Here is a 26,934-nt window from a genome sequence, read left to right on the forward strand (position 1 = left end):
ACGCTTATAGTTTTAGTATTCCAATAAATAAGCAAATGCATAAACCAAAACAAATTTATATATATTGTAAAACTCAAATTCAATGCATTAATTGGAGGTTGCTTCCAGGCTGTATTTGGTATATTGAAAGCAGATTTCCTTTGAGTGTGTTCTGACAACTTCATTTTGAATCTGATCTCAATGCTTTGAAGTGATTGAAGGAAGCTACCATGATTCTTTCTCTGCATTCTTCCTCATAGTTTCTTTCTGGTTGTTCATCTTCTCTTCATTGTTGTCAGGTAAACACTATAATCACTACTTGCTCTTTCATATTTAATGTTTAGGTTTAGTGATCTTGTTCCATTCATGGAACAATGCATATGTTTAGTCTATCTATAATCTAAATCCTCTCAGTATCTGCAACTTCATTTTCAATCTTTGGAGGAAGCTACGATGATTCTTTGTCTGCATTCTTCATAGTTTCTGGTTGTTCATGTTGTCTTCTTTGTAGTCAGGTAAACACTATAATGACTACTTGCTCTTTCTTATTTGAAGTTTAGGTTTAGTCATTTTGTTCCATTCATGGAACAATGCATATTTAATCTATCTATAACCTAAATCCTCTTAGTATCTTCAACTCTCTAACTTTGCTGCTACTAAAATTTTCACAGATCAAATTATTGAATTCAACAATCTTGAAAGTTCACCTTTCATTACTGATGCTATTAGAAAAGGAAATTTCATATTATGTATATACACTGGACTGTAATTTTTCAATCGATCATTTCTTTTAATCATGAGAAAATATGATTGAATTTGTGAATAAGAATAAGTCAGTATTTATAAAATTTTGTTGCCACAGATTCAGTGAAATCAGTATAGTATAACATACTCCCACCTTTTCAAAACTTTCTGAATTTTAGTTTTTTTTTTTTTCAAAATATATATGCTGATTATTTTATATCCAAAGTTGGGGTAACAAAACTTATTTCAATAACAGAGATTATGCAGTGAAAGTAGTTTTGAAAATCTACAAGTATATAAACAATTATAAATTAGTAAATGGGAGTAATTTAATCCAAATTTGTACAAATTATATATATTTCCGAAGGAGTATGAAAAAAAATCTTAAATTTCTAAGATTTTTGGAAGTTTGTAAAATGATTAAATGAAGTAATTTTGATTGAATCATGTTTTATATTACAGGTTTGTCTTGTGAAGTTATTTTTAAGCATGTGACGGTTGTGGATCTTCTCTAATGTAAATGGTAATGTAATTTTCTTCCTCTATATCATGAAATTCATTTAAGTACTTGTTAATCAATCATAAGTGGTGAAGATATTTTATATTAAATTATTAATTTTGGTTCTCTATGATTTCAAATTTTAGTCCTTTATATTTTGTTTTTACAATTTTAATGTATATTTGCTTAAGAACATCTATATGCATGATTTTTTATTTTAACTTTGAAATTTATTTGTGTGAATCCTACAATTAATATACATATGAATTTAAAATATTTTCTCCTTGAGCTTACCTACTTGTAAATATTTTAACCAATAGTTTTCTAATAGAAAACACCATGTGCATGTTCTGTAGCACGAAATTTTATTAATAAAATTTGTTGTTTCTTAAGTCAACTTTCACAAGGAATCCCATCAATAAGTTGTTTATATTAAATAATTTCATTTTTTAAATTATCTCAAGCATAAAGATGACTTATAGAAGTAAAGCCACGTTATTTTCTCTAGTGATGAGATCTATTAAACATTGTTTAGCTTTTAAACAATACTATTTGTGAAAAATTACATTGAAGATGACATTGAGTCTTTATAATTTTTTACAAATCATTAAAAAAATAAAATAATTATATTTATAAGGATAAACATGGATAAATAATATATACATAAATAACATTAAAATAATAATGTGTATACTAATAACAAAATCAAAACACAACTCCTATCATAAAAGAAAAAAGAATATGTATAATAATAATTATATATATATATAACTAATCTTTATGTATAATTAATAGGAATTCACATCCGTGCCTCTGTATTATTATAAGAAAATGAAATTAATAATAATAGTAATAATAATAATTATTATATAAAACTAGTAAATAATTTGGAATATATTATTTTTTAAAATAAATTAATAATAATAATTACAATAAAAAATTGTATATAATTTATAATTATGATGTTGAAACGTGTTATTATAAATGTGTATAATAATTATAATATTGAAAGTTTATTTTATTTTTAATTTAAAAATATAATTAAAATAAAATAAAAATATGAAATATATGCGTTCAAATAGGAAATCTTTTATATATTATTATAGAATATTGAAAAACACAAATTTTTTTAGTAGTATCAACTCCTTCTTCCTTGTGCCCCATATTCTATAGACCACAAGAAAAATAGTTTTAACGGGGATTTATTTTTACATTATATAGGTTAAAACCTCTATTAAGTCATTTATCCAGGGTTGCAGTTTCTCTCACTAAAACATCATTGAGGAACATGTTCCCTAGGGTTCTTTTAAACCTCAGGAAAAACTTTTCAGTAGCCTGTTAAATACCATGGGTTTAAGAACCTCCGTAAAATACCATGGGTTTCAAAACCTTCATAAAATACCATGGGTTTCAAAACCTTCGTAAAATACCATGAGTTTCAAAATTTTCGTAAAATGCTTGCCGTTTGAAATAACCTTCAACCCCATTTTTTACCATCTCTAACGATCTTCTTGAATTCTCTCTTCCACCGTAGACACACTGCTCTCCGACACATGCTCAATGGTCGTCGACGACAGTCTTAACAAGGAATCACAATTCAACCACACTTATGTCTATTATATCTAAGGAGAAGAAATACTAAATAAGGCACTATCTTCTTTTTACTCCAATATTGCTTCTTACATCACCTTACTGTCCCAACTTGGGTCACAAGCCACTATTACCTAACTCCACAACAACTGATATTTATCACTACTTTATATATCCTAAACAATTACATTATCTATTAGATGCGGGCTTCAAAGCCATGTGTCTTCTTGGCTAAAGATGGCAAGAACATATTGCGAGAAAAAATTAACTTTATCACATCTCACTTTCACAGTGAATTAATTATTAGATGCATTTTAAAATAAAAACCTTAATTTAAAATATATCAAAATTATGAGAATTAAATATTAACAATTATAACTAAAACTAAAATTACATATAAAATATACGTACATCAAAAGTTAAAACAAAATAAGTCAATTTTTTTGAAGTATGAGCTTGTAAAGAAAAAAAAACTATGAATTATATAAACCAACTACCATCAATCATAAAAAATATGCAAATATTGTTGAAATACTTATTATCCAAGGTTAGTTCTTGATTATACTTATTATCCAAGGTTATTTTGCTGAGTTTTTAAAATAAATTTTTGAAACTTTAGAAAACTTATTTATAATGTAAAGTTACACTTTAAAAAATTTTGCCGATAAAAAAAACACTTATTTTAAAGAATTTAGTTATAAAATATATTAAAACTATGTAATTTTTAATTATTTATTTACAAATATATTTAATTATATTTATTTCCTGAAGTTTGAAAAATCATGAGTGTTTAATTGAGATTCTACAATAAATCTTTGGAATTTAACAAAGGTTAAAAAAACCTCCGCTATTTTGCTGAGTTTTTTTGAAAAAACCTTTGGAATTTAACGAAGATTAAAAAACCTATGTGATTTTGCTAAGGTTTTGGAATAAACCTTTGGAATTTAATGAAGATTAAGAAAACCTCCGTTATTTTGTTGATGTTTTAGAATAAATCTTTGGAATTTAACGAATGTTAAAAAAACTCCATTATTTTATTGAGGTTTTAAAACAAACCTTTGAAATTTAATGAAGGTTAAAAAAACCTCTGTTATTTTGTTGAGGTTTTTAAATAACCTTTGGAACTTAACGAAGGTTAAAAAATCCTCCGTTAATTAAATAAATTCCTAGGATTATATCAACCTTCGCTAAATAACCTCCGTTAAAACCCTTTTTTCTTGTAGTGAAATCATCACCACATATTTACTACTCTTTTTCCTCTCTAAGACATGTTCCAAGAAAACAATACTCTACTCACTTTCAGCAATAACACACATGAAAAATTTATCAATAAAATAAATAAATGTAAGTTTGTCTGAGAATACATAACTAAGTATCCATTTTTAAAATTTATTTTCTTATTTTATCACAATATATATATATATATATATATTTGTTTCTTTGATTTTTTTAATAATCACTTCTTTATCTTTTGATTCGAAATATATTATAATTTTTTATTAATAATATAAATTATTTTAGATACTAATAACTTTTTAATTTTTAAAATAATTTCTAATTTAGTCAGTGTAGTGACGAATTATTTTGATCTCTAAAATTAATATTTATTAATGATTTTCTTGTACTAGTGCTTGTTTAAGTCTTACCTAAACATAAACCACGGAATATTTAATGGTATTGTTAAAATAAGTGTTTTAAAATACTTGATTTAGAACAAGAATGATCGATTGAGGAATAATACATAGATATAACTTCATTTATCAATTATTTATTTATATTATTATATGGTCAAATGATTATTTCAATTGTTAAAGTATTGTTTTTCTTATAGGTTAAACAATTTTTTTTTATCAGATAGAAAAAATAAATTAATAGGCATATTTGATGGATGTACCAATCCTATATACAAAAGAGAGTTAAGATTACCTCCTTACTACCTACATCATAGCCAAAATTGCTAAACAAACTCTACAACAGTACCAATTCTCAGCAAAGCATATAGATATTAAACAAAATATTATCCCAACCAAGCATGGATCACAGGTAGTACATATCTACAACTGGTAGCTGCTGGTATCCACAATCTTCATTAGATATTACTATCCTTGGCACGAGGATGCTAGAATTTTTTTTTGCCTCATATTTCCCCCTGCATGTCTCACAACCACAATCTGTTTCATAGTCTTGAGCCATCAACCTCCAAGAACCTTCAGTCGTGATCAGGGAAAACTTATATGCCAAGACTTCAAGTGCCCATAGCTACCACATATTGTTAACATCCCACATGTTGTCAATATGTTGCTTCCAAAGACTGTGTGCACTGCATATAACTACTCCTGCATATACCATCGGACAAGGAGGGATTATGGAGGGAGGTCATCGAATCTAAGTATGGTGGATGGAGAGGCCTGAAGGAACAACAAACTAATAACAATAAAGTTTTTTTGTGGTGGAGCGATTCGATGAAGGTCTGGAGTTTAGAGGAGTGCGGAGGGAAATTTTGAAGATCGTTTTATTTGGAGGTTGGAAATGGGAGAGATATCCTGTTTTGGACAGACAATTGGGTAGGATATGGAGTTTTGAAATGTAGATTTTCGAGGTTATTCTCTTTGTCTTTTCTTAAGGAAGCAAATTTATGTGATTGTGGATTATGAGTTAATGGGGTATGTGAGTGGAACTTAATGTGAAAAAGGGGTCTGTTTGCTTGGGAGGAGGATCAAGTAAGCCAACTCTTAGAGATGATTTCTAACAAGAGGTTCGAGTTGGAGATAGGGGATAGATGAGTTTGGAAGGATAGTGATACAACAATGTTTTCAGTCAAGTCTGCATACGAGATATTAATGGGAGACAAAGGAGAGGAAGATTCGAGACTGTACAAATTTTTCTGGAGGATTAAAGCGTTTCCTTCAGCCCATGTCACATCTTGGAGGGTGATTGAAAACAAGGTAGCTTCCGAGGTAAATCTGGAGAGAAGAGGGATAGGGATCGAGAACAATCTTTTCTGCTTGTGCAGGATGTCTAAGGAGTTAACAAATCATTTATTCTTTGGGTGCAGAGTTGCTTGGCTAATTTGGAATCTCTGTTATGACTGGTTAGGAGTGAGTTCGGTTGATCTTATTGTCCACGGATCACATTTCGAACATTTCAAAATTCTGGATGCATCTAATTTAGTTAATCTTATTAAGGGTAATGTTTGGATAGCGTTAGTTAGTGAGATTTGGAGACACATGAATAATTGTTTATTTAAAGGAGGTGTGGTTGATCATACTGAAACTTTTCCCTGGCACAGGTTAAGGTTTTGGTCTTGGATCGCTTTAAAGATACCGTCAACGAGTTTCTCATTCTCTGACTGGTTTTTAGAACCCTTGGTATGTATGTATTTCATTTAATGTTTCTTCTTTAGTTGGTAGTGTTGGGGAAGACAGTAGGTGATTGTTTAATGGGTGTTAGATGTGTATGTGGAAAGGTATTTTTGTTCTTTCTTACTCTGTATGAGGGTTAGACCACCCCTTAAGTGGGCCGATTTAATTTAATTGTTTCTTGCGGATAAAAAAAAAAACCACCAGAGAAAATCTTTGGTTTGCTTACAACAAGGATTCCTTAATTGTAAGATAATAATTCTTATATTCCTACATCACATCTAAACAAATACCTTTTATCTCCTTTTAGTACATACCATTGATTACAACACATATAATAAAAACCATAAATAAAGAACCTAGGAATCAACATTAGACCTAACAATAACAAATGAAACAACATAAATTCCTTGGCACTTCCAACACGAGATCTGATATGCCTTTTCAGCCCATAAGCACATACCAAGAGCAACAACATAACATAAATTTTTGTAGAGAAGTGTCAAAAGAATATACATGATTAAGCTAAGCAAACGGATGCAATATGTATACTATTAACAAATTTTCAAACATACATGTGGGTTCATGATCCAATCAGAAAAAGCAAAATTAAATTTTGAATTTTTTGATTTCAACCAACCCCATGTCTTTAATTGAGTCATATTAAACACTTCTTCCACATCAATCTTCCCTTGTTTAAAGACTACCCTATTTCTATGGTCCTATATACTCCATATCACAACAATCAACACACCCTTCCAAACTAGGTTTTGCCTTAGATTAATGTTGAGAAGATGAAATTGTTTAAAGTGAGACATTAACTCCACATGATGAACAAACAAAACACCTAACCATCTATAACATTTATTCTAAATAACATTTTCTATCACACACTCTACAAATAGATGCCTTACCGTTTCATCCGTTAATTGGCACAACAGACATGAAGTTGAACTTAGTATAATCCCTCTTATAGATAAATTAACTCTAGTAGTAGCAAGTTTACTTAGTAAAACCCTCAAAGCAAGGGTTTGCGCACTCGAAAGTGCTTTTATTGCCCAAAAGGAATTAAAAACACCACAAATTTTAGATTCTTCAAATGTGTGCAACATTTTATAGGCCGATTTAACTGAGAACAAGCTTAATTCATTTGCCATCCGTTGCCTTAAATCGTCAATCTCCCTATGCAATTTTACACTTTCAAACATCATAATTAGCTGATCTTCTAAACTATTTTCCTATTCAAACCTATTCGTTCTCTAGTTGAGTCTCCACTGTTAACCTAACTCAGACCAAACTCCTAAATCCTTTATTTTTTTTACCTTGACCTAGAGATAGAGAAAACAACCTTTTTTTTATCGGCAAAAAGCGTATGAATTAATATGAGTTATTTCAGGGATAACCCAACCCTTATACAAAATATTGGTTGAGATACTCAATCTCGAACCACCTAGCCATAATATAAACAAAGAGGCCGACTTATTAGATCGGGCCTCCCAATCTCTTAGAACCTTTGACCGACTTCATGGAAATCAAAGGTTCTAGGCACCAATCTGAATACGAAAAACTAATACCATGTGTTTTGGATGAAACCCATGACCAAGCCTTCATCTGTGCCAAATGAAAAATTTCGGCGTGATCTACCCTTCCTCCTTTGAAAATTCTCCTATTCCTATGAAACCATAGTTCTCCTATGACTACTATCCATACACCTCCCCAAATTTGATTAACGCTTTCCTTGACCCCAACCAACCTGAAGCCTTCAAAATGTTTCTTTGGCTCCCTATGTAGCGTCGTTGCCATCTCTATCCACTTATAACACTTGGGTCACACGAGCCAAGTGACTTTACACGTACAAAAGAGATGGGATGTGGTTTCCTCCTCCTCCCCGCACAGACAACACATAGAGAAAACAACCTAGGGAACAAATTCTTAAGACATCCTTGGTCTAATCATTTATCCTCCCATAGTCTAATTCTATCACCCTCTCCTAATTTCCAGCCAATGCCATTATTAAACCAATTCATCCCTTCTCCCTCACCACATATATTTTTCATAGGTCTCTCCACCACCAAGACTGATAGCGAGCTTGGTTAATTACGCAACCTGATTCCTTCTCGTATTTAGATCTTAAAATTTCTTTTCATAACCCTTTATCCTCATCCCCCATACGCCATTTTCTTTTGGCCAAAAAAGCGTAGTTAAAAGTTCAAATATCCTTAATACCTAAGCCCACTTCTTCCTTAGATTTACAAAGTTTCTCCCAACTTACCCATGCTATATAATTGTGATCACTCCCCACCCCACATGAATTTTCTCTGAATATTTTTGATTGTTTGAAATATTGATATACTTGCTTTAAAAAACGGAGAGATAAAATAGGGGAAGAGCAACAAACATAAACTTAACAAGATAAATTCTACCCGCCATATAGAAATGTCTCCCCTTCCATGCATTTAATTTGGACCTAATTTTATCTATAATAGGCTCCCAAAACTATTTTCTCCTCGGATTCCCACCCACCATTAATCCTAAGGAATACCCATTTTTGTGCAATTTAAGGTGTTGGCAAAGGAATTTGATGTTCTCCTCTGCAGGCCAATAGAGGCTATATGTGATTTATGATAGTTAATCTTAAGGTCCGAAGCAAGCTCATAATATCTAAGAATGACTTTAAATGTAAATGTGCTTATGACTAGCCTCACACATAAAAGGATATCATTTGTAAACTGCAAAATAAAGGTTTCAACTTCTAAACTTCCTATTTTCAATCCTTGAAATTTTTTTTTCTTAATTGTTTGCTTGATTAATCCTGCCAACCCCTCAGCCACAATAAAAAATAAAAAAAGAGCCAGAGGATCTTCTTGTCTCAACCCCTAGTTAGTTTAAACTTTTTGTAGGACTTCCACTAATCCAGATAGAGACTGATGTTGATTCCACACATCCTTTAATCCAACAAATCCATTTTCATCAAAGTCTAATTTATTCATCATATGGTACAAAAACTCTCAACTAATGAGTCATAAGCCTTTTCATAATCCAACTTGATAAAAATCCCACTTTTCTTCTGCCTCCTTATTTCTTCTACAATCTCATATGCTACAAGTACACTGTCCAACATTTCCCTATCCAATAGAAAAACTGACCGACAATCATCTATAACCCGAAGGATGAACATATATAGAAGAACTGTAGAATTTATTCAGTGAAATACAAAAAGAAATCGATCTCTGGAGATAAGAATTTTAGAAAACTACACTTTGTTATCTCAAAGAACAACAAAACTCATCATCTCTCATCTATATTTATCGATTCATTACTTCTACTATATTATCTCTTAATTAATATTTTACTGTGATTTACACGTATGCATGCAGAAAAGATGTAGTTGAGATGCAACATGGCTTCTCTGGTCGCGTGTTATCAATTCCTGACATCGTCACCTCGTGCAAAGGCGTGGCTAAAGAGGCAATTGATTCAACTTAACTTGTACGAGGCAAGAGTTCGTGAAGTAGAAGATGTTGTGGAGAAGCTCAAGAAGAAGAGAGATACTATTCAGCATACCGTTGATGAGGAAGAACGTCGACATGGCAGAAGAATTCACGTTGAAGTTAAAGAATGGATAGAGAGTGTGGATAAACTCATTCTCGCATATAAGGATTTCCACGAGGACGAAAAATGCCATAACTGTGCAGTGTTTGACTTTTTCGAAAGTGGTTATCTTCCGAAGCCGGGGATAAGGTATCATCGAAGTAGAAAAGCAGATGATATCACAAAGCAGGCAAATGGGTTGCTGCAAAATACAAAGTTTGACATTTTGTCTTATTGGTCTGGGCCACCCTCCATGGCTGCATTTTTTTCAAACCTTGGTTATGAAAGCTATACATCAAGAAATGACACTGTGAAAAAGATTACTGATGAATTCCAAAAGCCAGGTGTTAGAATGATCGGTCTTCATGGGTTGAGTGGCGTTGGCAAGACCTCTTTGGTGAAAGAAGTTGTGAAGAAAGCCTTGAAAGATAAGATGTTCGAAGTGGTGACCATGGCAAGTGTGACAAAAAACCCTGACGTAAGAAAAATCCAAGGACAAATTGTTGATATGTTGGGGGTTGTATTGGAGGAGGAAAGTGACATTGCAAGAGCTGTTAGGATTCACCAGATATTGAATAATGAGAATAAGAGCACGCTTGTAATCCTAGATGATCTTTGGGAAGAAGTGAACTTTAACCTGCTGGGGATTCCATCTGAATTAGAGAAAGATGATGGCGTAACAAATTTCAAAGGAAAATCCCTTGATGTTGATAGCTTCAAGAATGTCACTGTTGGAAAATCCCCCAGTTCTCTTGATAGGGTGAAGAGTGTCAAACAAATAGATATCCTTGGTAGTGGTTTGAAGAATGCCAATGAAGGAAAATCCCCCGTTGATGATGCTTCTGATCTGGTGAAAAGAGAAAAAACTGTTCCTCAGTACAAAGGGTGCAAGATTTTGATGATTTCTGAAATCAAGCAAGTGTTATTAAGTCAAATGGAAGGGAAAGAAGAGTATATTTTCCCCTTGGAAGTCTTAAAGGAGAAGGAAGGAGAGATGCTGTTCAAGAAAAAGGCTGGAATAGATGGCAAGAATTCTGAATTTGACAAATTAGCAGCTCAAATTGCCAAGAAGTGTAAAGGGTTGCCAATGACAATAGTTACCACTGCAAGGGCACTGAAAAATAAGAGCCTTTCTGTATGGGAGGAAACTAACAGAAAACTTGAATCTCAAAACTTAACTGGAGCACCTGAATTTTCTACAAAGTTGAGTTATGAGCTTTTGGATGAGGAACTCAAGCACACTTGCTTGCTTTGTGCTCGCCTGGCTCATGATGCATTGATTATGGACTTGGTCAAATATTGTATTGGTTTTGGTTTTCTTCGAGAAATTAACACAGCAAGGCAAACCAGAGACAAAGTACATACGTTGGTTGCAAAGCTAAAAGAGTCAGGTCTGTTGTCTGACAGTTATTCAAGTGACCATTTTACCATGCCGGATACTGTTCGTACCGCAGCTTTGTCAATAGCATATAAGGAAAATCATTTATTTACAATGACAAAGGGAAAAGTGGATGAATGGCCTGATAAACTTGAAAGGTATGCTGCTATTTCCTTACATCAATGTGACTACATTGAAGAGTTTCCCAGGAGAATAAACTATCCAAGACTTAGAGTCCTTCAAATTGTCAACAATGATACACGTCCTAAAATACCTAAAAACTTCTTCAAAGGAGTGAAAGAACTCAGAGTGTTGATATTGACTGGTATTCATCTCCCCCTCATTGATTCTTCAATTTCATGCTTGCATAAACTTAGAATGCTTTGTTTGGAGCAATGCTGCATGCTAGATGAGGAACTATCCATCATAGGAGAGCTGAAAAAGTTAAGAATTCTTAGTTTTTCAGGATCTGATATTAAAAGTTTGCCAGATGAGTTGAATGCGTTAAAAATGCTACAAATTTTTGACATATGTAATTGCTCTAAACTTAAAAAAATTCCATATGGTGTCATATCAAGCTTGGTAAGTTTGGAGGAGTTGTATATGAGAAATACCTTGATTCAATGGGAGGATGAAGAGCAAACACGTCAAAGTAAAATAGCTCTTCTTTCTGATCTGAAACATTTGAATCAATTGACAACTCTAGACATACAAATCCCAAATGTTTCCTACTTGCCAAGGAATTTGTTTTTTGACAAGTTATATAGTTACAAGATTGTTATTGGAGATTTGAGTTCATTTTTAGAGACTGATTTCAAGATGCCAGAGAAATATGAAACATTGAAATTTTTGGCACTGCAATTGAAAAATGGATCTGAGATTCATTCTCTAAAGGGGATCAAAATGCTGTTTGAAGGAGTTGAAAATTTGTTTCTTGAACTTAATAATAGTGTCCATGAAGCCCATAATATTGTCCACGACCTTTTTTATAGATTAAATTTAAAAGGATTTCCATATCTCAAACATTTGTGGATTGTAAATAATTCTACCATTCAATCTCTGATCCATCCAAAGGACCGGCAGCACCCTGAGAAAGCTTTTCCAAAATTGGAGTCATTATGTCTCAATAATCTGAAGATGAATGAATTATGCTCATGTAAACTTTCTGAACCCTCTTTTGGTAAACTGAAAGTCATCAAGATCAATCTCTGTGGTGATTTGAAGAATGTCTTCTCAATTTCTGTGGTTAGACTTTTAAAAGTTCTTGAAACAATTGAAGTTTCTGAATGTAATTCTTTGAAGGAAATTATCGGTGTGGGATCACAAAGCAACCCTGAAAAAACTGAGTTTCTTACTCTTCCTGAATTACGCTATTTGAAGCTACAATCTTTGTCTGAGTTTATTGGGTTTGATGCCATTCCTCCGATAGAAGGAGGGAAAACAAAACTCTTCCACGAAAAGGTGCGTTTATAATTCTCCTCCAAATTTCTTTGCTAAAACTTTTTTTTTCACATTTTATTTTGTTCAACTAATAGAAAAGAGTTTGTAAGGAGTTAAACTTTAAAATAGAAGAAGTTTATTTGTCTATTACGAAAATTAAGTTGATCAATTCCTTAGTTTTTTGAGACACTAATCACGTGTGTCTCTTTGCAGGTTGGAGTTTCAAAATTAGAGAGACTGGAGTTGTCCTCAATCATGATTGACGTTATTTGGAGTGTCGACCATCATTCAAAAAGATTATCTTTTGAAAGTTTGACACGTTTGGATGTTAATGGTTGTTGGAAATTAACATATTTGATTTCATCTACAATGGCCAAGAGTCTGGTGAATCTTCAAAGCCTTTATGTAAGTGAATGTGATAAGATGAGAAGCATCTTCTTCCCTGAACAAGATTCAGAGAAGGATATTATGGTAAGAAGATTGGTCTGATTAGATTCAATGTTACGATTTGAAATTGCAAACCCACAATCGTAGTTTCAAATAGTACAATAATTGATGTTGTTTGTTTGTAGATCTATAAATGTTATATTAGTCCATTTTAAATTTTAATAGTTTTTAATGTTTATTATAACCAAATTACTTCATGCTTTTTCTGTTTATTAATTTGTTTTCTCTATTTTACATGTAATTCCATTAACTAATAGTAACTGTGTACCAAAATAGGGTAGCATCTTTCCAAAATTGAAGAATATGAAACTTGGCAGCATGAAGAGTCTGAGCAAGATATGGAATCCGAAACTCCCTTCAGACTCCTTTAACAAACTAGATACTCTAATCATTGAGGAGTGTGGCAAACTTGAAAATGTAATGGAGGGAATATTTGGGAGTCTATGCAACTTGAGAGTTACAAATTGCAGGTCCATGCAAGCAATATTTAACATACGTGAGCAAGTTGGGGATGTAGCTAATAACTTGCAAGATGTTTATTTAGAAACACTGCCAAAATTGAAGCTTGTATGGAAAATCAATAATGAAGACCGAATAGGGATTCCTAAGTTTAACAAACTGAAGAAAATGTGGGCACAAGATTGTGGTGACAGCTTGGAATATATATTTCCATTTTCTGTAGCCAGGAGTCTTGATAATCTTGAATCTCTTGTGGTTTGTAATTGCTGTGGATTGAGTGAAATTGTTGCCGAAAGGGAAGCTACCATCACGGGTAGAGCCAGATTTAACTTTCCTAAACTAAGCACCATCAAGTTTTCAGAACTGCCAAAACTTACGAGCTTCTATCCAACATCCTATGATTTATCATGTCCATTGAATGAGCTGTCTATTGAACTTTGTAACAATCTAGAACCATTCAACAAAGGAACCGAGCACGCACAAACAAATCCTGTACATGTATTCTTTCCTGAAGAGGTTCTTGTACTAAGCCCTTTCAACTCTTGAACCACACTATCTAATTCATGCAAAATTAAATAGCAAATGATAAAAATGGAAACGTATTCTTCCACTTTCATTGTAATGTATGTACATTTTATATTGATATACTCATCCTTTTGTTTACATGTTTGTCAATTATAGGTTATCAATAACTTGAAGTCCATGCAAATTGAGTCTTGGCATGCAAAGTCACCAAGCAGTTATATGGGTAAAAGGAAGCATCGAAGGGATAACTTAGAAGAGCTTTCCTTATCTAGATTAATGGATACTGAGATTTTATATTCTTTCCTACACAGAAATCCTAATTTGAAAAGCCTATCATTAAGTAATTGTTTCTTTGAAAAGATATTGCCTCTAAAAGAAGATACAGAAATTGAAAACTTAGGAGTAGTTCCAAATCTGAAAAGCTTGAAGTTGATAGACTTGCCGAAGCTTGAAGAGATAGGCTTTGAACCAGACATAATTCTTGAAAGGTTAGAGTTTTTGATTTTACAGAACTGTCCCTGTATGATTACTATTGCACCTTCCTCTGTATCTTTTACTCGCTTGACAAATCTAGAAGTGGTCAACTGTGATGGATTGCAAAGTCTAATGTCAGCATCTACTGCAAAAAGTTTGGTTCAGCTCAACAGCATGAAGGTAGTGAAATGTGAATCCCTGATGGAAATAGTAAGAAAAGATGGAGAAAAATCGGACAAAGTTGTTTTTCAACAATTGAAAGCCCTAGAGCTTGTTTCACTGAAGAACCTCAAGAGTTTCTGTGTCTCTGATTGTGACTTTGAATTCCCATCATTGGAGAAATTAGTAGTGAGTGCATGTTATAATATGGATAATTTTTCTGAAACAGTCACCAGCTCACCAATTTTACAAAATATACATGTTATTCATGGAAAAGAGAACAAACGATTTTGCTGGGAAGGAGGTATAAATGCTACAATACAAAACATATTCGAGGAAAAGGTATGTAATTTTGTATGATTTTCTTGACTAAATTTTTGGTTTCAATTTTGTTCTCCCATTTTTAAAAGTTAAATTAAATTTGTGGTAAAAAGAAAAAAAGAGAAATAATTATGTTTTAGCTTCAGTTATCTCTTTAAAGAATAAAAAACCTGTAAACATTATCTAATTATCCTCCTCTAACCAAGAAATAGAAGAAAGCAATGACCACAAGTGATTGTCTGACTGGAATAGATATTATACAGTGAACTTACACAATATATATTCACAGAAATTTTTTGAAGGCATGGAAGAGATGAGCCTTTCTGAACATCAAGAGCTACAAGAAGCGTGGCAAAGTGGAGCTGGTCTGCAAAAGCAAACTAGCTGGTTTTATAGTTTGAAAATTTTGAAGCTTGAGAACTGTGTAATTCAACCATGTGCAATTCCATCTAATATTCTTCCTTATTTGAGGAGCTTAGAAGAACTGCAAGTACGAGGTTGCAACAATGTTGAGGTAATTTTTGAGATGAAGGCTGAAGAGGGTACTGGAACAACATTCTACTTGCAGAAATTGACTTTACAAGAGCTGCCAAAACTTAAGGATGTGTGGGAAAGAAACGGTAAAGGAACTCAGAGCTTTCAAAATCTGAAGGTAGTCAATGTCAGTGAATGTGAAAAGCTGCAAACTGTGTTTCCTTTGACCTTGGCAAAAAATCTTAAGAAACTTGACGAACTTCAAATACTACTTTGTCATGGATTGCATGAAATTGTTAGAAAGGAAGAGGATACAGCAGCTGTGTTTGTGTTCCCATGCTTAAGTACACTTCATCTTGGTGATCTGCCAGAGCTCATTTACTTCTACTCAGAATCATTTACTTTGGAATGCCCTGTGTTAAATAATTTATTAGTGTGGAGTTGCCCAGAGTTGGAGCTATTTGGAAGTGCTAAATCCATTTTCTTTGATCTAAAGGTAATTCAGTAACAAGAAATGCGCACTTTCTATATATTTTACGTTTCACCTTTTAATACTCAGTCCTCACCCTTTTATTTGATTTTCTTTCACTAGAACATTTGCAACCTTGAGGTACTGACACTTGACTGGGAACTCACATTGGTGTTAAGGACAAAGTTGGGAGAACCTTTGGACAACCTCAAATATTTAAATTATATTCAGCTGTTGTTTGATGCTGATGAGAATAAAAGACCTTATTTGCCCATTCAAATACTCCAGAAGATGCCCAATTTAACAAAAATGAGTATACACTATTGCAGTTTCCTCGAGTTATTCCAGACTCAAATCCCAGAAATTGTTGAAAAAAGGGTGCTTACAGACTTGAAAACATTGAAACTGAATAAAGTTTCAAAACTCCAGTCCATTGGATCGGAGGACTCACCATGGTTAAACGTGATTTGTGACAGTGAAAAGCTCCAAGAATTATATATTCTCAATTGTCCTGATTTGAAAACTTTAGTGCATTCTACTCCTTTAGTGTCTTTCACGTATGTGAAAGAAATGTTCATAGACAGCTGTCAAGAATTGAAGTATTTATTCACATTATCTGCTGTGAATAAGTTAGAGAACCTTGAGCATATAGAAGTCAGACACTGTAAATCAATGGAAGCAATAGTCTTGAAAGATGAGGGTGTCATTTCAGAAGAGATCATATTACAGAAGCTAAAGCGCATAGATCTAATTCTTTTACGAAGCTTGAAATGCTTTTATTCAGGCAATGACACTATGCGCTTACCCTCCTTGATGCAAGTGGAGATATGGAGGTGCCCCAAGATGGAGTTTTTCTCTCGAGGAGAGATAGACGTAAATTCTTCTTTTAGAGGAATTCAAGCTTCAAACAACTCAAGTGATGAATTGGTCTTGTACAATAATCTTAACTCTTCGGTAAAAAAGGTGTTCCTTCAAGAGGTAACCACTTCTAATTATGAATCAATTAATTATGACTATGGTTTGTGTGAATTTAAAGAATCTAAAACAAGAATTTGTTAAGTATTAAACTCAAAACCGCCATAAGTTTTGTTTTTTCATGGAAATTTGAATGACCAATAATTATTATCTTTAATTCTTATTTTGAATGTAATTTATAGTATGATTTTAAATGTAATTTACAATATAGTTGTTACAAGAGAGAACTGGTGAATTGGAAAGTCGATATTGAGACTATATAGTAATATTATACTCTCTATTTGAAATGCAGTAAGAAATAAAAAAGTTGTCTCTGTTAACAAATTGGTATCAAAAGCTATGGTGAGTGTAACCAATAATTTGCCACAACCTCAACTAACAAATATGGAAAATTATGAGAATTTGAGCATCCAAATGAAAGTCCTTTTTGGATCTCAAGATGCTTTGGGGTGGTCCAAGAAGATTTCAAAGAATAAAAAAATACCATAGGATATTCAACAACCAAACACAAAATGTTGAAGGAGACACAAACAAAAGATAAAACAATTTTGTACATGTTTATCGAGTTGTTCATGATGAGTCAATTCTTGAGAAGATTATTGGTGCCTCAACTTTGAAGAAAGCGTGGTACATTTTGGAAAACTTGTTCAAGGGTGTTGATCGAGTTAATTAATGCATCTTCAAACTCTTTGAGGAGAGTTGGAGGCCATGAGAATGAAGGATTCAGAAGATGTATCTATTACATTACTCGTGTGCAGACGGTAGCCAATAAACTCAAACACAATGGAGAAACTCCCATGGATGCAAGGGTCGTGGAGAAAATTCTTTGATCATTGATTGATGACTTTGAAAATGTTGTATGTGCAATTGATGAGTCAAGAAATTTGGAAGCAATGACCATTGATGATCTCACGGGTTCTCTTGAAGACATGTGAACAACGAAAGAAGAAAAAGAAATAAGAAGTCTTGGAGGAAGCCTTACAAACAAAGATGACCATCAAGGGAGACAAGGTGATGTATGTGCAATATAACCGAGGAAAAAGATGTGGACGTGAAGGTCGCGACTTTAGTCGCAACGGAGGTTGTTGTCGTGAGTTCAACAATAAAGAGAGAGGAGAAATGAACCAACAAAACTAGCATGGATGAGGTCACGGTCGTGGAAGAGATGGTCGTTCAAATAGTCAAAATGTTGAATGTTACAACTGCGAAAAACATGGACACTATGAAAAAAGACTGTTATACTGAGAACAAAGTGGAAGAAAATGCAAATTTAGTCGAGGAAGATGAGACAAAAGATGAAGGGATTCTCATGATGGCCAATGAAGGTGTCACTCTAGATAGTGACATGGTATAGGGTATCACGACATTGGTGCTAGTAGTCACATGTGTGGGCACAAACACTTCTTTGTTGATATACAAGAGATAAAAGATGGACATGTGTCTTTTGGGGACTCAACAAGGGTCGGGGAAAAATATGTTTTTCCCTAGAAAAGAAGGTACTATGGAGGACTTCTATTAAGTTTTTTTATAGCAAAAAATAAAGAATAAAATAAGGAGTACTTAGGGTGTCCCAACCCATATACAAAAACCAGGCTTGAGACAAAGTATTGCAAGTTGACCCAAGACAACCAACCAACTAAAGCAAAAATTAAGTCTGCAAAAACGTACAAATGCATAAATATATAACCTAAAATTGTCGTCCTCCCATCATTTTCCTAGCTTACAACTTACATAATTCCCTAGTTCATCAAATTAAGCAAAAAAATCCAAACAAAATACAATATCTTCAACATTGGTCTAAACTAACACCCCAATTAACTTGCACCGATGGAAAACATTATTCCTTGAGGCAACTACAATATAAATATGTGATGTGTGCAGGTTATCATTCCACTCCTTTGAGATTTCCTCAACTTATGAAGGAATTTTATTATGTATCTGACTTGAAAAGTAATATTCGTAATATGGGACAATTATTGAAGAAAGGATGTTCGATTTTCATGAAAGACTGAATGTTGCACTTGAAGGACAAAAATGATAGAGTGCTCGCACATGTGGAGATGTCAGAATCGGATGTTCAAACTCAACTTAAAGAATATACAAGACAGGTGTTTGCAAGTCAACATGGAGGACAAAACATGGTTATGTCATTTATAGTTTGGACATTTACACTACGGTGGGCTAAAAGAGTTAGCAAAGAAGAACATGGTCCATGGGTTATCATACATGGACTACATCAATAAATTTGTGAAGGTTATGTATTTGGTAAGCAAGCAAGGACAAATTTTCAAAGAAGGTATAATATCGTGCAAGGAGATGCCCTGAGTTGGTTCATACTAACATATGTGGCCCAATCTCTCCTAGGTCTTTTAGTGAGAAGAGGTATTTCATTACTTCCATTGACGACTATACAAGGAAGACTTGAGTTTATTTTTTGAAGGAAAAATCAGAAGCATTTAAGGTGTTCAAAAATTTAAGGCAGTGGTAGAGAAGACACAAAATTTATACATAAAGGCTTTACGGTCAGACAGAGGCGAAGAGTACACGTGAACCACTCTCACAAACTATTGTGAGGAACAAGTTATCAAAATATTCTTGACAACACTATATTCATCTCAACAAAATGGTATTGTGGAAAGGAAAACTTGAATAATACTTGATATGGTTCGATGAATGTTGAAGAGCAAAAAATGCACAAGGAATTTTATGCGAAAGTAGTGTAGTGCGTTGTGTATGTGCAAAATCCATATCTTCATACAAAATTGATGAATCAAACACCACAAGAATCCTAAAGTGGTTATAAACCAATCATATCACACCTTAAAGTGTTTGGTAGTGTAGCCTACGTGCACCTTATCAAACAAGAACCAAACTTGATGATAAGAGTAAGAAATATATGTTTATTTGGTATGATGAGAAGACAAAGACTTTTTAGTTGTTTGATCCCATTGATAAAAAGGTGATTGAGAGTCGAGACGTATGAAGAAAACACGTGGGACTAGAAGAATCAAATGGTTGCAAAACAAGGAAAGTAATTGAGTATTATACCAATAAATATTCCAATAATTTCTCTATATTACGAAGAAGAAGAGCCATGCCAACCTAAGATACGAAGCCTACAAGACCTATATGACTCAACTAATGAAACACATTGATTTGCTTATTAGCAGACTCAGAGAACATTGAATTTGAGGAAGAAGTGAGAGACCAAAAATGGAAAGCTGTAATGGACAAAGAGAAAAAAGCAATTGAAAGAAATGGAACGAGGGACTTAGTAGAGTTTCCAAAAGGATATAAACTCATAGGTGTAAAATGGGTGTACAAGAAAAAGATGAATGTCCAAGGGGAGATTGAAAGGTATAAGGCACAACTAGCCGCAAAAGGTTACAAACAAAAGTTGGAAATTGATTATGAAAAAGTTTTTGCTCTGATTGCAAGAATGAAGATAATTCTACTTCTTTTGTCTCTTGTTGCAAAACTCAAGTGACCAATCTATCAAATGGATGTGAAATCTGCATTTTAAAATGGAGTCCTTGAAGAATATGTCTATGTAGAGCAATCGTCAGGGTAGATGAAATCTGGAAAGGAGAGCAAAGTTTTGAAACTAAAGAAAGCACTCTATGGGTTAAAGCAAGCGCCCCATGCTTGGAACATCCAAATTGAGACTTACTTCAAAAGGAATAAATTTTTACAATGTCCATATGAGCTGCACTGTATGTTAAGAAAGAAGAAGGTAATTTACTTTTTGTTGCTCTTTATGTTGATGCTCTTATTTGCATGGGGAGTAATGAGAAGATGGCTGAAGATTTTAAAGGTTATGAAGCAAGAGTTTGAAATGACAGAGTTAGGATTGATGAAGTATTTTCTTAGCCTTGAGATTAGACAAGGAGATTTTGGAATTTTTGTGTCCCAAGAAGCACATATGTGAAGGATATTTTGAAGAAAAGCAAGACGGAAGATTGTAATCCGGTAACAACCTCAATGAAGTTCGGTATAAAACACTTTAAATTTTAGGGAGGAGACCAAGTGAATGCAAGTGAATACTGTAGTTTAGTAAGGAGTCTACAGTATCTCACATGTACAAGGCTGAACATTGAGTATAATTTTCGTATAGTAAGTCAATTCATGGAGGATCTAAGACACTTGCACCTAAAAGCTATTAAAAGAATTCTTTGATACATTCGAGGAAAAAAATCACTTGGGCTACTCTACTAAAAAACAAATGAATTTAAGTTGGTTGGATACTCTGATAGTGATTGATGTGGAGATGTAGATGATTGAAAAAGTAGAGTAGGATACATGTTCTACATGGGGAATACAACATTCACATGACTCTCAAAGAAGCATCCAATCGTAACTTTGTCAACATGTGAGGAGGAATATATTACAACATATTGGTGTGTGTCAGACGATTTGGTAAATAAATTTATTATGTGAGTTAAATTTGCAACAATGTGAGACAACTGAAATACGAGTTGACAACAAATCAACTATTGAATTATCAAAGAATCCAATTAATGATGAGAGGAATAAGCATATTGATGCTCATTTTCATTTTATTAGAACATGTGAAGAATGGAAAAGTAAAAGACATCTTGACAATTCTATTTTGAAAAATTGAAGGAGATGATTGGAATGAAGAATATGAAAGGTTTTAGTTTAAACAAGGAATTTGTTAAGCATTGCCATCAGTTGTTCTTTCTTTTATGAAAATTTGAATGACCAACCATTATTACTTTTAATTTAGGGTTTAGAACGTTATTTATAGTATGGTTTTATATGTAATTTATACTATAACTGTTATTAGAGAAGATGTATCGGGAAGTTTATTGTGAGACTATATAAGAATATTGTACTCTCTATTTGAAATGCATTAAAAATCTAAACTTTGTCTCTGTTGACAGAACCATTGTAGATTTAAAGCGGTTATTTATAGGTAAACAAAGCAGAGCAGGCAATTGATATATCTGATGATAAACCTATTGCAATATTTACAGGAGTTTTTTCAAGCCGTGGACAAGGAATGTTTTTCTGATAATCTTAAGCTACAAGCAGACCTGCGTTGTAAAATTGGTCTGCAAAACAAATGGATGGCCAATTTGGAAACTTTGAAGCTGCAGAACTGCACTCTATCATATGCAATTCCATCTTCTATTCTTGCTCTTTTAAACAACTTAAAAGAGTTAGAAGTACGAAATAGTGACCAAGTAAAGGCAATTTTTCACATGAATGACGACACTGAAATTACAGCAACAGAATCCCAGTTGAAGATATTGACTTTAAATGGGCTACCAGAGCTTACACATGTGTGGGAAAAGGACACTCACAGAATTCTCATCTTTCCCAATCTACAAGAGGTTGCTGTCAGTTATTGTGCAAGGCTGCAAACTTTATTTCCTGCTTTCCTGGCAAAAAGTCTCAGTGATCTTAAGAAGCTTAAAATAGATTCCTGTGAAAATTTGCAAGACTTGGTTGAAAAGGAAGAAGCAGCATTTGTAACAGAAAAGTTTGTGTTCCCTTCTCTAGAGGATTTGGAACTCATTAACTTGCCCCGGGTTACTTGCCCTAAAACATTCACTCTGGAATTCCCCGCCCTAAAATTTTTATCTATGAGGGATTGTGATGAGTTAGGGGTATTTCAAAGTGTATATGAACCCATGGGTGCAGGTACTTCAAGCAGCAGACTTCCTCTTATCTCAGATCCGAAGGTAAGTTAAAGCATCATAAAATTTACTCTTTTCTCCTTTCATCTTTTTATCTAATTCACACACCTTTTGATCCGATTTGTCGTTGTCTCTAACTGTTAGGCCATTTCCAACCTGAAGAAACTGACTCTTGATTGGAAACAAATTCTGGCATTAAGCTTATGGTTTAAGTCACGGCAATCAACAGAAGGCCTCACAAATTTAAACAGCATTTCCTTGTTCTTTGGCGCTGATGAGAATAAAATGCCTATGTTGCCCATTGAAATACTCAAGGCACCAAATTTAATAGAAATGGGTATAAACAATTGCAAAAGTCTCGAGAATTTCCTTGCTCAAAACCCCAAAATTGGCGAGGAGGAGATCCTGGGACAGTTAACAATATTGAGACTACGCAATGTGTCCACTCCCCAGTTAGAGTACTCCCTAAGCTTAAACATAATCTGTGAGAGGCTCCACAAGTTATATGTTTCTAGATGTCCACATTTGAGTACATTAGGAGTACATTCTACTTCTAATAAAGTGTCTTTCTCTTGTCTGAAAGAAGTGAAAATATACAAATGTCCAAACATGAACTATTTATTTACATCTTCAGCTGCAAAAACGTTAGTGAACCTAGAGAAGATTGCTGTCAGAGAATGCAAATCAGTAACAGAAATAGTGGCTAAAGAGGGAGATGCAACTTCTGAACCCATTAAATTTGAGCGACTCCACACCATTTATCTATTATTTTTAAGAAGTTTAGAATGTTTTTATTCTGCGAGTGACACTCTGCAATTATCATCTTTGAAAACTGTGGTAATACGGAGCTGCCCCAACATGAAGATTTTCTCCCAAGGAATTGAATCCCTTATGGAAATTACGTTATCCATGGATCAGGAAGCACACAAGTTAGCCCCTCCACAAGATCTTAACACCAGAATAAAAGAGATCTCACAACGAAAGGTAAAAATTTCAAGTATGTGTTCGGAAAGATATTTATAATTTATTTGATCTTATCATATTTAATGAATATCTACAAGTAATTTAGAAAAATTATAAAAATAAATCTTTTGTAATATTTACAGGAGTTTTTTAAAGCAGTGGACAAGGAGTGTTTTTCTGATAATCTTGAGCTACAAAAAGATCCGCATTGTAAGTTTGGCCTGCAAAACAAATGGTTGGGCGATTTGGTTACTTTGAAGCTGCAGAACTGTACTCTGCCATGTGCACTTCCATCTGCTATTCTTGGTCTTCTAAAGAGCTTAAAAGAGTTGGAAGTACGGGATAGCGCAAAAGTAGAGGTACTTTTTTATATGAATGACACTGAGATTACGGAAATAGCATCCCAGTTGAAGATATTGACCTTAAAAGGACTATCGAAGATGACACATGTCTGGGAAAAGAAGAAAAATGGAGTTCTCATCTTTCCAAATCTGCAACAGGTCGTTGTTAGCAATTGTGAAAACCTGCAATCTTTATTTCCTGCTTCCCTGGCAAAAAATCTTAAGAGTCTCAAAGGACTTGAGATAGAATTTTGTGCTGAGTTCCAAGAAATTGTAGAAAAAGAAGAAGACACAGAAGCAAAGTTTGTACTCCCTTGTTTAGAGGAGTTCAATCTTTCTTCCTTGCCACAACTCACTTGCTTTTACCCTCAAACATTCACTTTGGAATGCCCAGCCTTAAATAAATTATCTGTGTCGAACTGTGAGAAATTGGAGTTATTTCAAAGTGCACATTGCATGGGTGAGGGTACTTTAGGTAACAGACAGCCTCTTATCTCAAGTCTAGAGGTAAGTGCGCATCAAAGAATCTGCAATCTCAAATATTTCTTCCTTTTTTTTCCTATTACAGTCCTTAATTTCTGTTGAATTTGTGTTTGCTTTAATTGTTAGGTCATTTCCAACCTGAAAGAGTTGGATCTTGATTGGAAACAAATTCTGGCATTAAGATCAAGGCTTAGGTCTGAAAAATTTACAGGAGTCTTCAAATGTATAAATAAAATGATCCTGTTCGTAAACGGTGAGCAGAGTGAGATACCTATGGTGCTCAATGAAATAGTCCATACAACACCCAACCTAAAAGAAATGATTATGGCTTCACCAAATTGTAATAACCCAGAGATTTTCTTTGCTCAAAACCCCAAAAATGGTGAGGATGGGATGCTCTTACAGATAAGAATTTTGACACTCGTCCAAGTATCTGCTATCCGGTCCATCCAGTCAGAGAACTCATCATGGTTAAACACAATCTGCGAGAAGGTTCACCAATTAACTGTCGCCCAATGCCCTCATGTTGAAACAATAGGAGTGCATTCCACTTCTACAATGTCTTTCTCTTTTCTGAAAGAAGTACGTGCATACCGATGTTCCCAATTGCAGTATTTATTTACATCCTCAGTCGCCAAAAAGTTAGTGAACCTCGAATTGATCATAGTCAAAGAATGTGAATCACTGAAAGAAATAGTGGCCAAAGGGGGAGATGAAGATGAGCCCAAAAGAGAAGATGAAGATAAATATGTAAATGAGATGGAATTCAAGAAGCTTGAGAAATTGACTCTTACCTCATTAGACAAATTTGAAAGCTTTTACACCGGGAGATCCACTTTAAATTTCCCATCCTTGAGAAGAGTGTGGGTTCAAAATTGCTTCAGCACCAAAGTTTTCCGTTGTCGTGATAAAGTGCCTCCGAAATTTAAGGTGATAATAGATGGATTCAGTTGTGAAGGTGATAAAAAACCTCTGATCATGCAACAGTTTGAGGAGGAGGCATCCTGAGTTAGTTTGGTCACAAATTCTCTAGACTTTTAAGTAAGTACATTATATGATTTTCTATTCCTCTTGGAAATGAAATTGGCATATGCTGATCAACTGCTATTGACTTTGTGTGAAGACATTCATCATCTAATAACTTTTCTTTGCTTCTGCATTTTACATAAATCAAGAATTATGAAATGTTAAATCAAAAAATATTTTTCCTTAATATGTGTTTGTCATCACTAATCACCTTGTAAATAATTTGCTTCAGGAAGTTGTGTCAGCTGAAAGAAACTTATTGTCTTTGCGTTGGCTTATGCTACCCCTGAAAACTTGTTTTCTTCTTTTCATTAAGCACAATAACAGAGAAGAAATGGAAGTTAGTGAGTTTATTTTCCTTCTTGCATTCCATCTTTTTATAAAACATGGATCTTAAAATAATAAATGATAACATGACAAGTTTATTCTAAAAGATTGAAGGAAAGGAAAGTTCTGATATAAAAAGTTGATAAAGCAAGGACAGTAGTCAGAACTAGAATTTTAACACTAGTTCAGACAATCAAAATATTGATTGTCAGGTTGTCTCATGCCTTACAAAATCCAGTTGAAAGTCTGTGAATCGTTCACTTCTCAAAGTTGGGATTTCACTTGCTGCACTCATGAGCAGATTCGTCTTATTCTCCTAAGAGTTTTAAATTGTTCCACACTCTAAAGTTATTTTAAAAAAAAATCAAGTTGCAGGGAATCAAGGGACTCAAAGAAGGAAATGATAGCGACATGACTACAACTATCAACAAACAGAGGCTTTTTCTTTGTGTTAGAAGTGCAGTGTTGATGAATAAAGTTTCCCTATATATACCTACAGGAAACGTGAATGGTTCTCAAGATATAAAAGGTTGTATGTGAATAAGTGTTGTTCCTGTATTCATACAGGAGCAGATGCATGTTGCTTTTAAATTATGGGAAGGATGTTTCATACATTTGACTAATATTGGTTTAGAAGATTTGAATTGTTTTAAATTGAGTTCTTGAAGGATTTTTTCTGAAAAAATTTGACATGAGTTTATTTGTAGAGAAAGATGCTCCATTGATAAGTTGGAAACTGAGCATTGCATCTCTACACATGTCGTGTATGGTTGTCTCTCTGTTATAAGGTGTTTCATGAACAATACCTCAATCCTCTTCTATGATAAATGCCTTGTGTCTTTACCTCTTTGTGCATATCTTAGAATTTCTTATATTTTCATAGCTTTGAACTTTGATCACTTTCATGCTAATCATGGTAATTAGATTTAGGATTAATGCTTTTATCACTAGAAATTTTGTTGACTTTTTTTGTCTATATGTTGTCAAAGAAAGGATTTGATGAAGATTTCGAAAGAAGATACTTTGGAGAAGTATAAACTAATTCTACTCCAAGTTTCTTCAATTTTTATCATCAATTTTAGGGATTTGCAGGAAAGTTTCTGGTTGTCATTTTTCTCTTGAGAATTCATGGGCTGAGATTTCTCTCTTTTGTTCTAAGAGGTGATCTTTTAGTCAGCATATGTATAATTAACTAGGTAACGTTAATACCTGAAAACTCTAACAGAGACTAAAGGCACTAGATTATCT

General features: G+C 33.6%; 1 protein-coding gene across 2 annotated transcripts; it reads left to right on the forward strand.

The window, feature by feature from the left end:
• Positions 1–137: 137 nt before the first annotated feature.
• Positions 138–26,529, forward strand: LOC137819420 (uncharacterized). 2 transcript variants are annotated; one of them, XM_068623269.1, is made up of 14 exons: positions 138–278; positions 394–494; positions 1,186–1,246; positions 9,549–12,601; positions 12,794–13,051; positions 13,304–14,002; positions 14,168–14,986; positions 15,255–15,935; positions 16,032–16,886; positions 21,881–22,591; positions 22,691–23,530; positions 23,653–24,357; positions 24,460–25,374; positions 26,056–26,529. In XM_068623269.1, the coding sequence occupies exons 4-13, from the start codon at positions 9,572–9,574 to the stop codon at positions 25,339–25,341; spliced, it is 9,480 nt and encodes a 3,159-aa protein (XP_068479370.1). In that variant the 5' UTR covers positions 138–278; positions 394–494; positions 1,186–1,246; positions 9,549–9,571; the 3' UTR covers positions 25,342–25,374; positions 26,056–26,529. The 2 variants fall into 2 exon arrangements, with proteins under 2 accessions (XP_068479370.1, XP_068479371.1); XM_068623270.1 differs by having other exon boundaries at positions 152–278; positions 424–494.
• The last annotated feature ends 405 nt before the right edge of the window (positions 26,530–26,934 follow it).

The sequence above is a fragment of the Phaseolus vulgaris genome, chromosome 10, assembly GCF_000499845.2.
Source record: "Phaseolus vulgaris cultivar G19833 chromosome 10, P. vulgaris v2.0, whole genome shotgun sequence".
NCBI classification, from domain to species: Eukaryota; Viridiplantae; Streptophyta; class Magnoliopsida; order Fabales; family Fabaceae; genus Phaseolus; species Phaseolus vulgaris.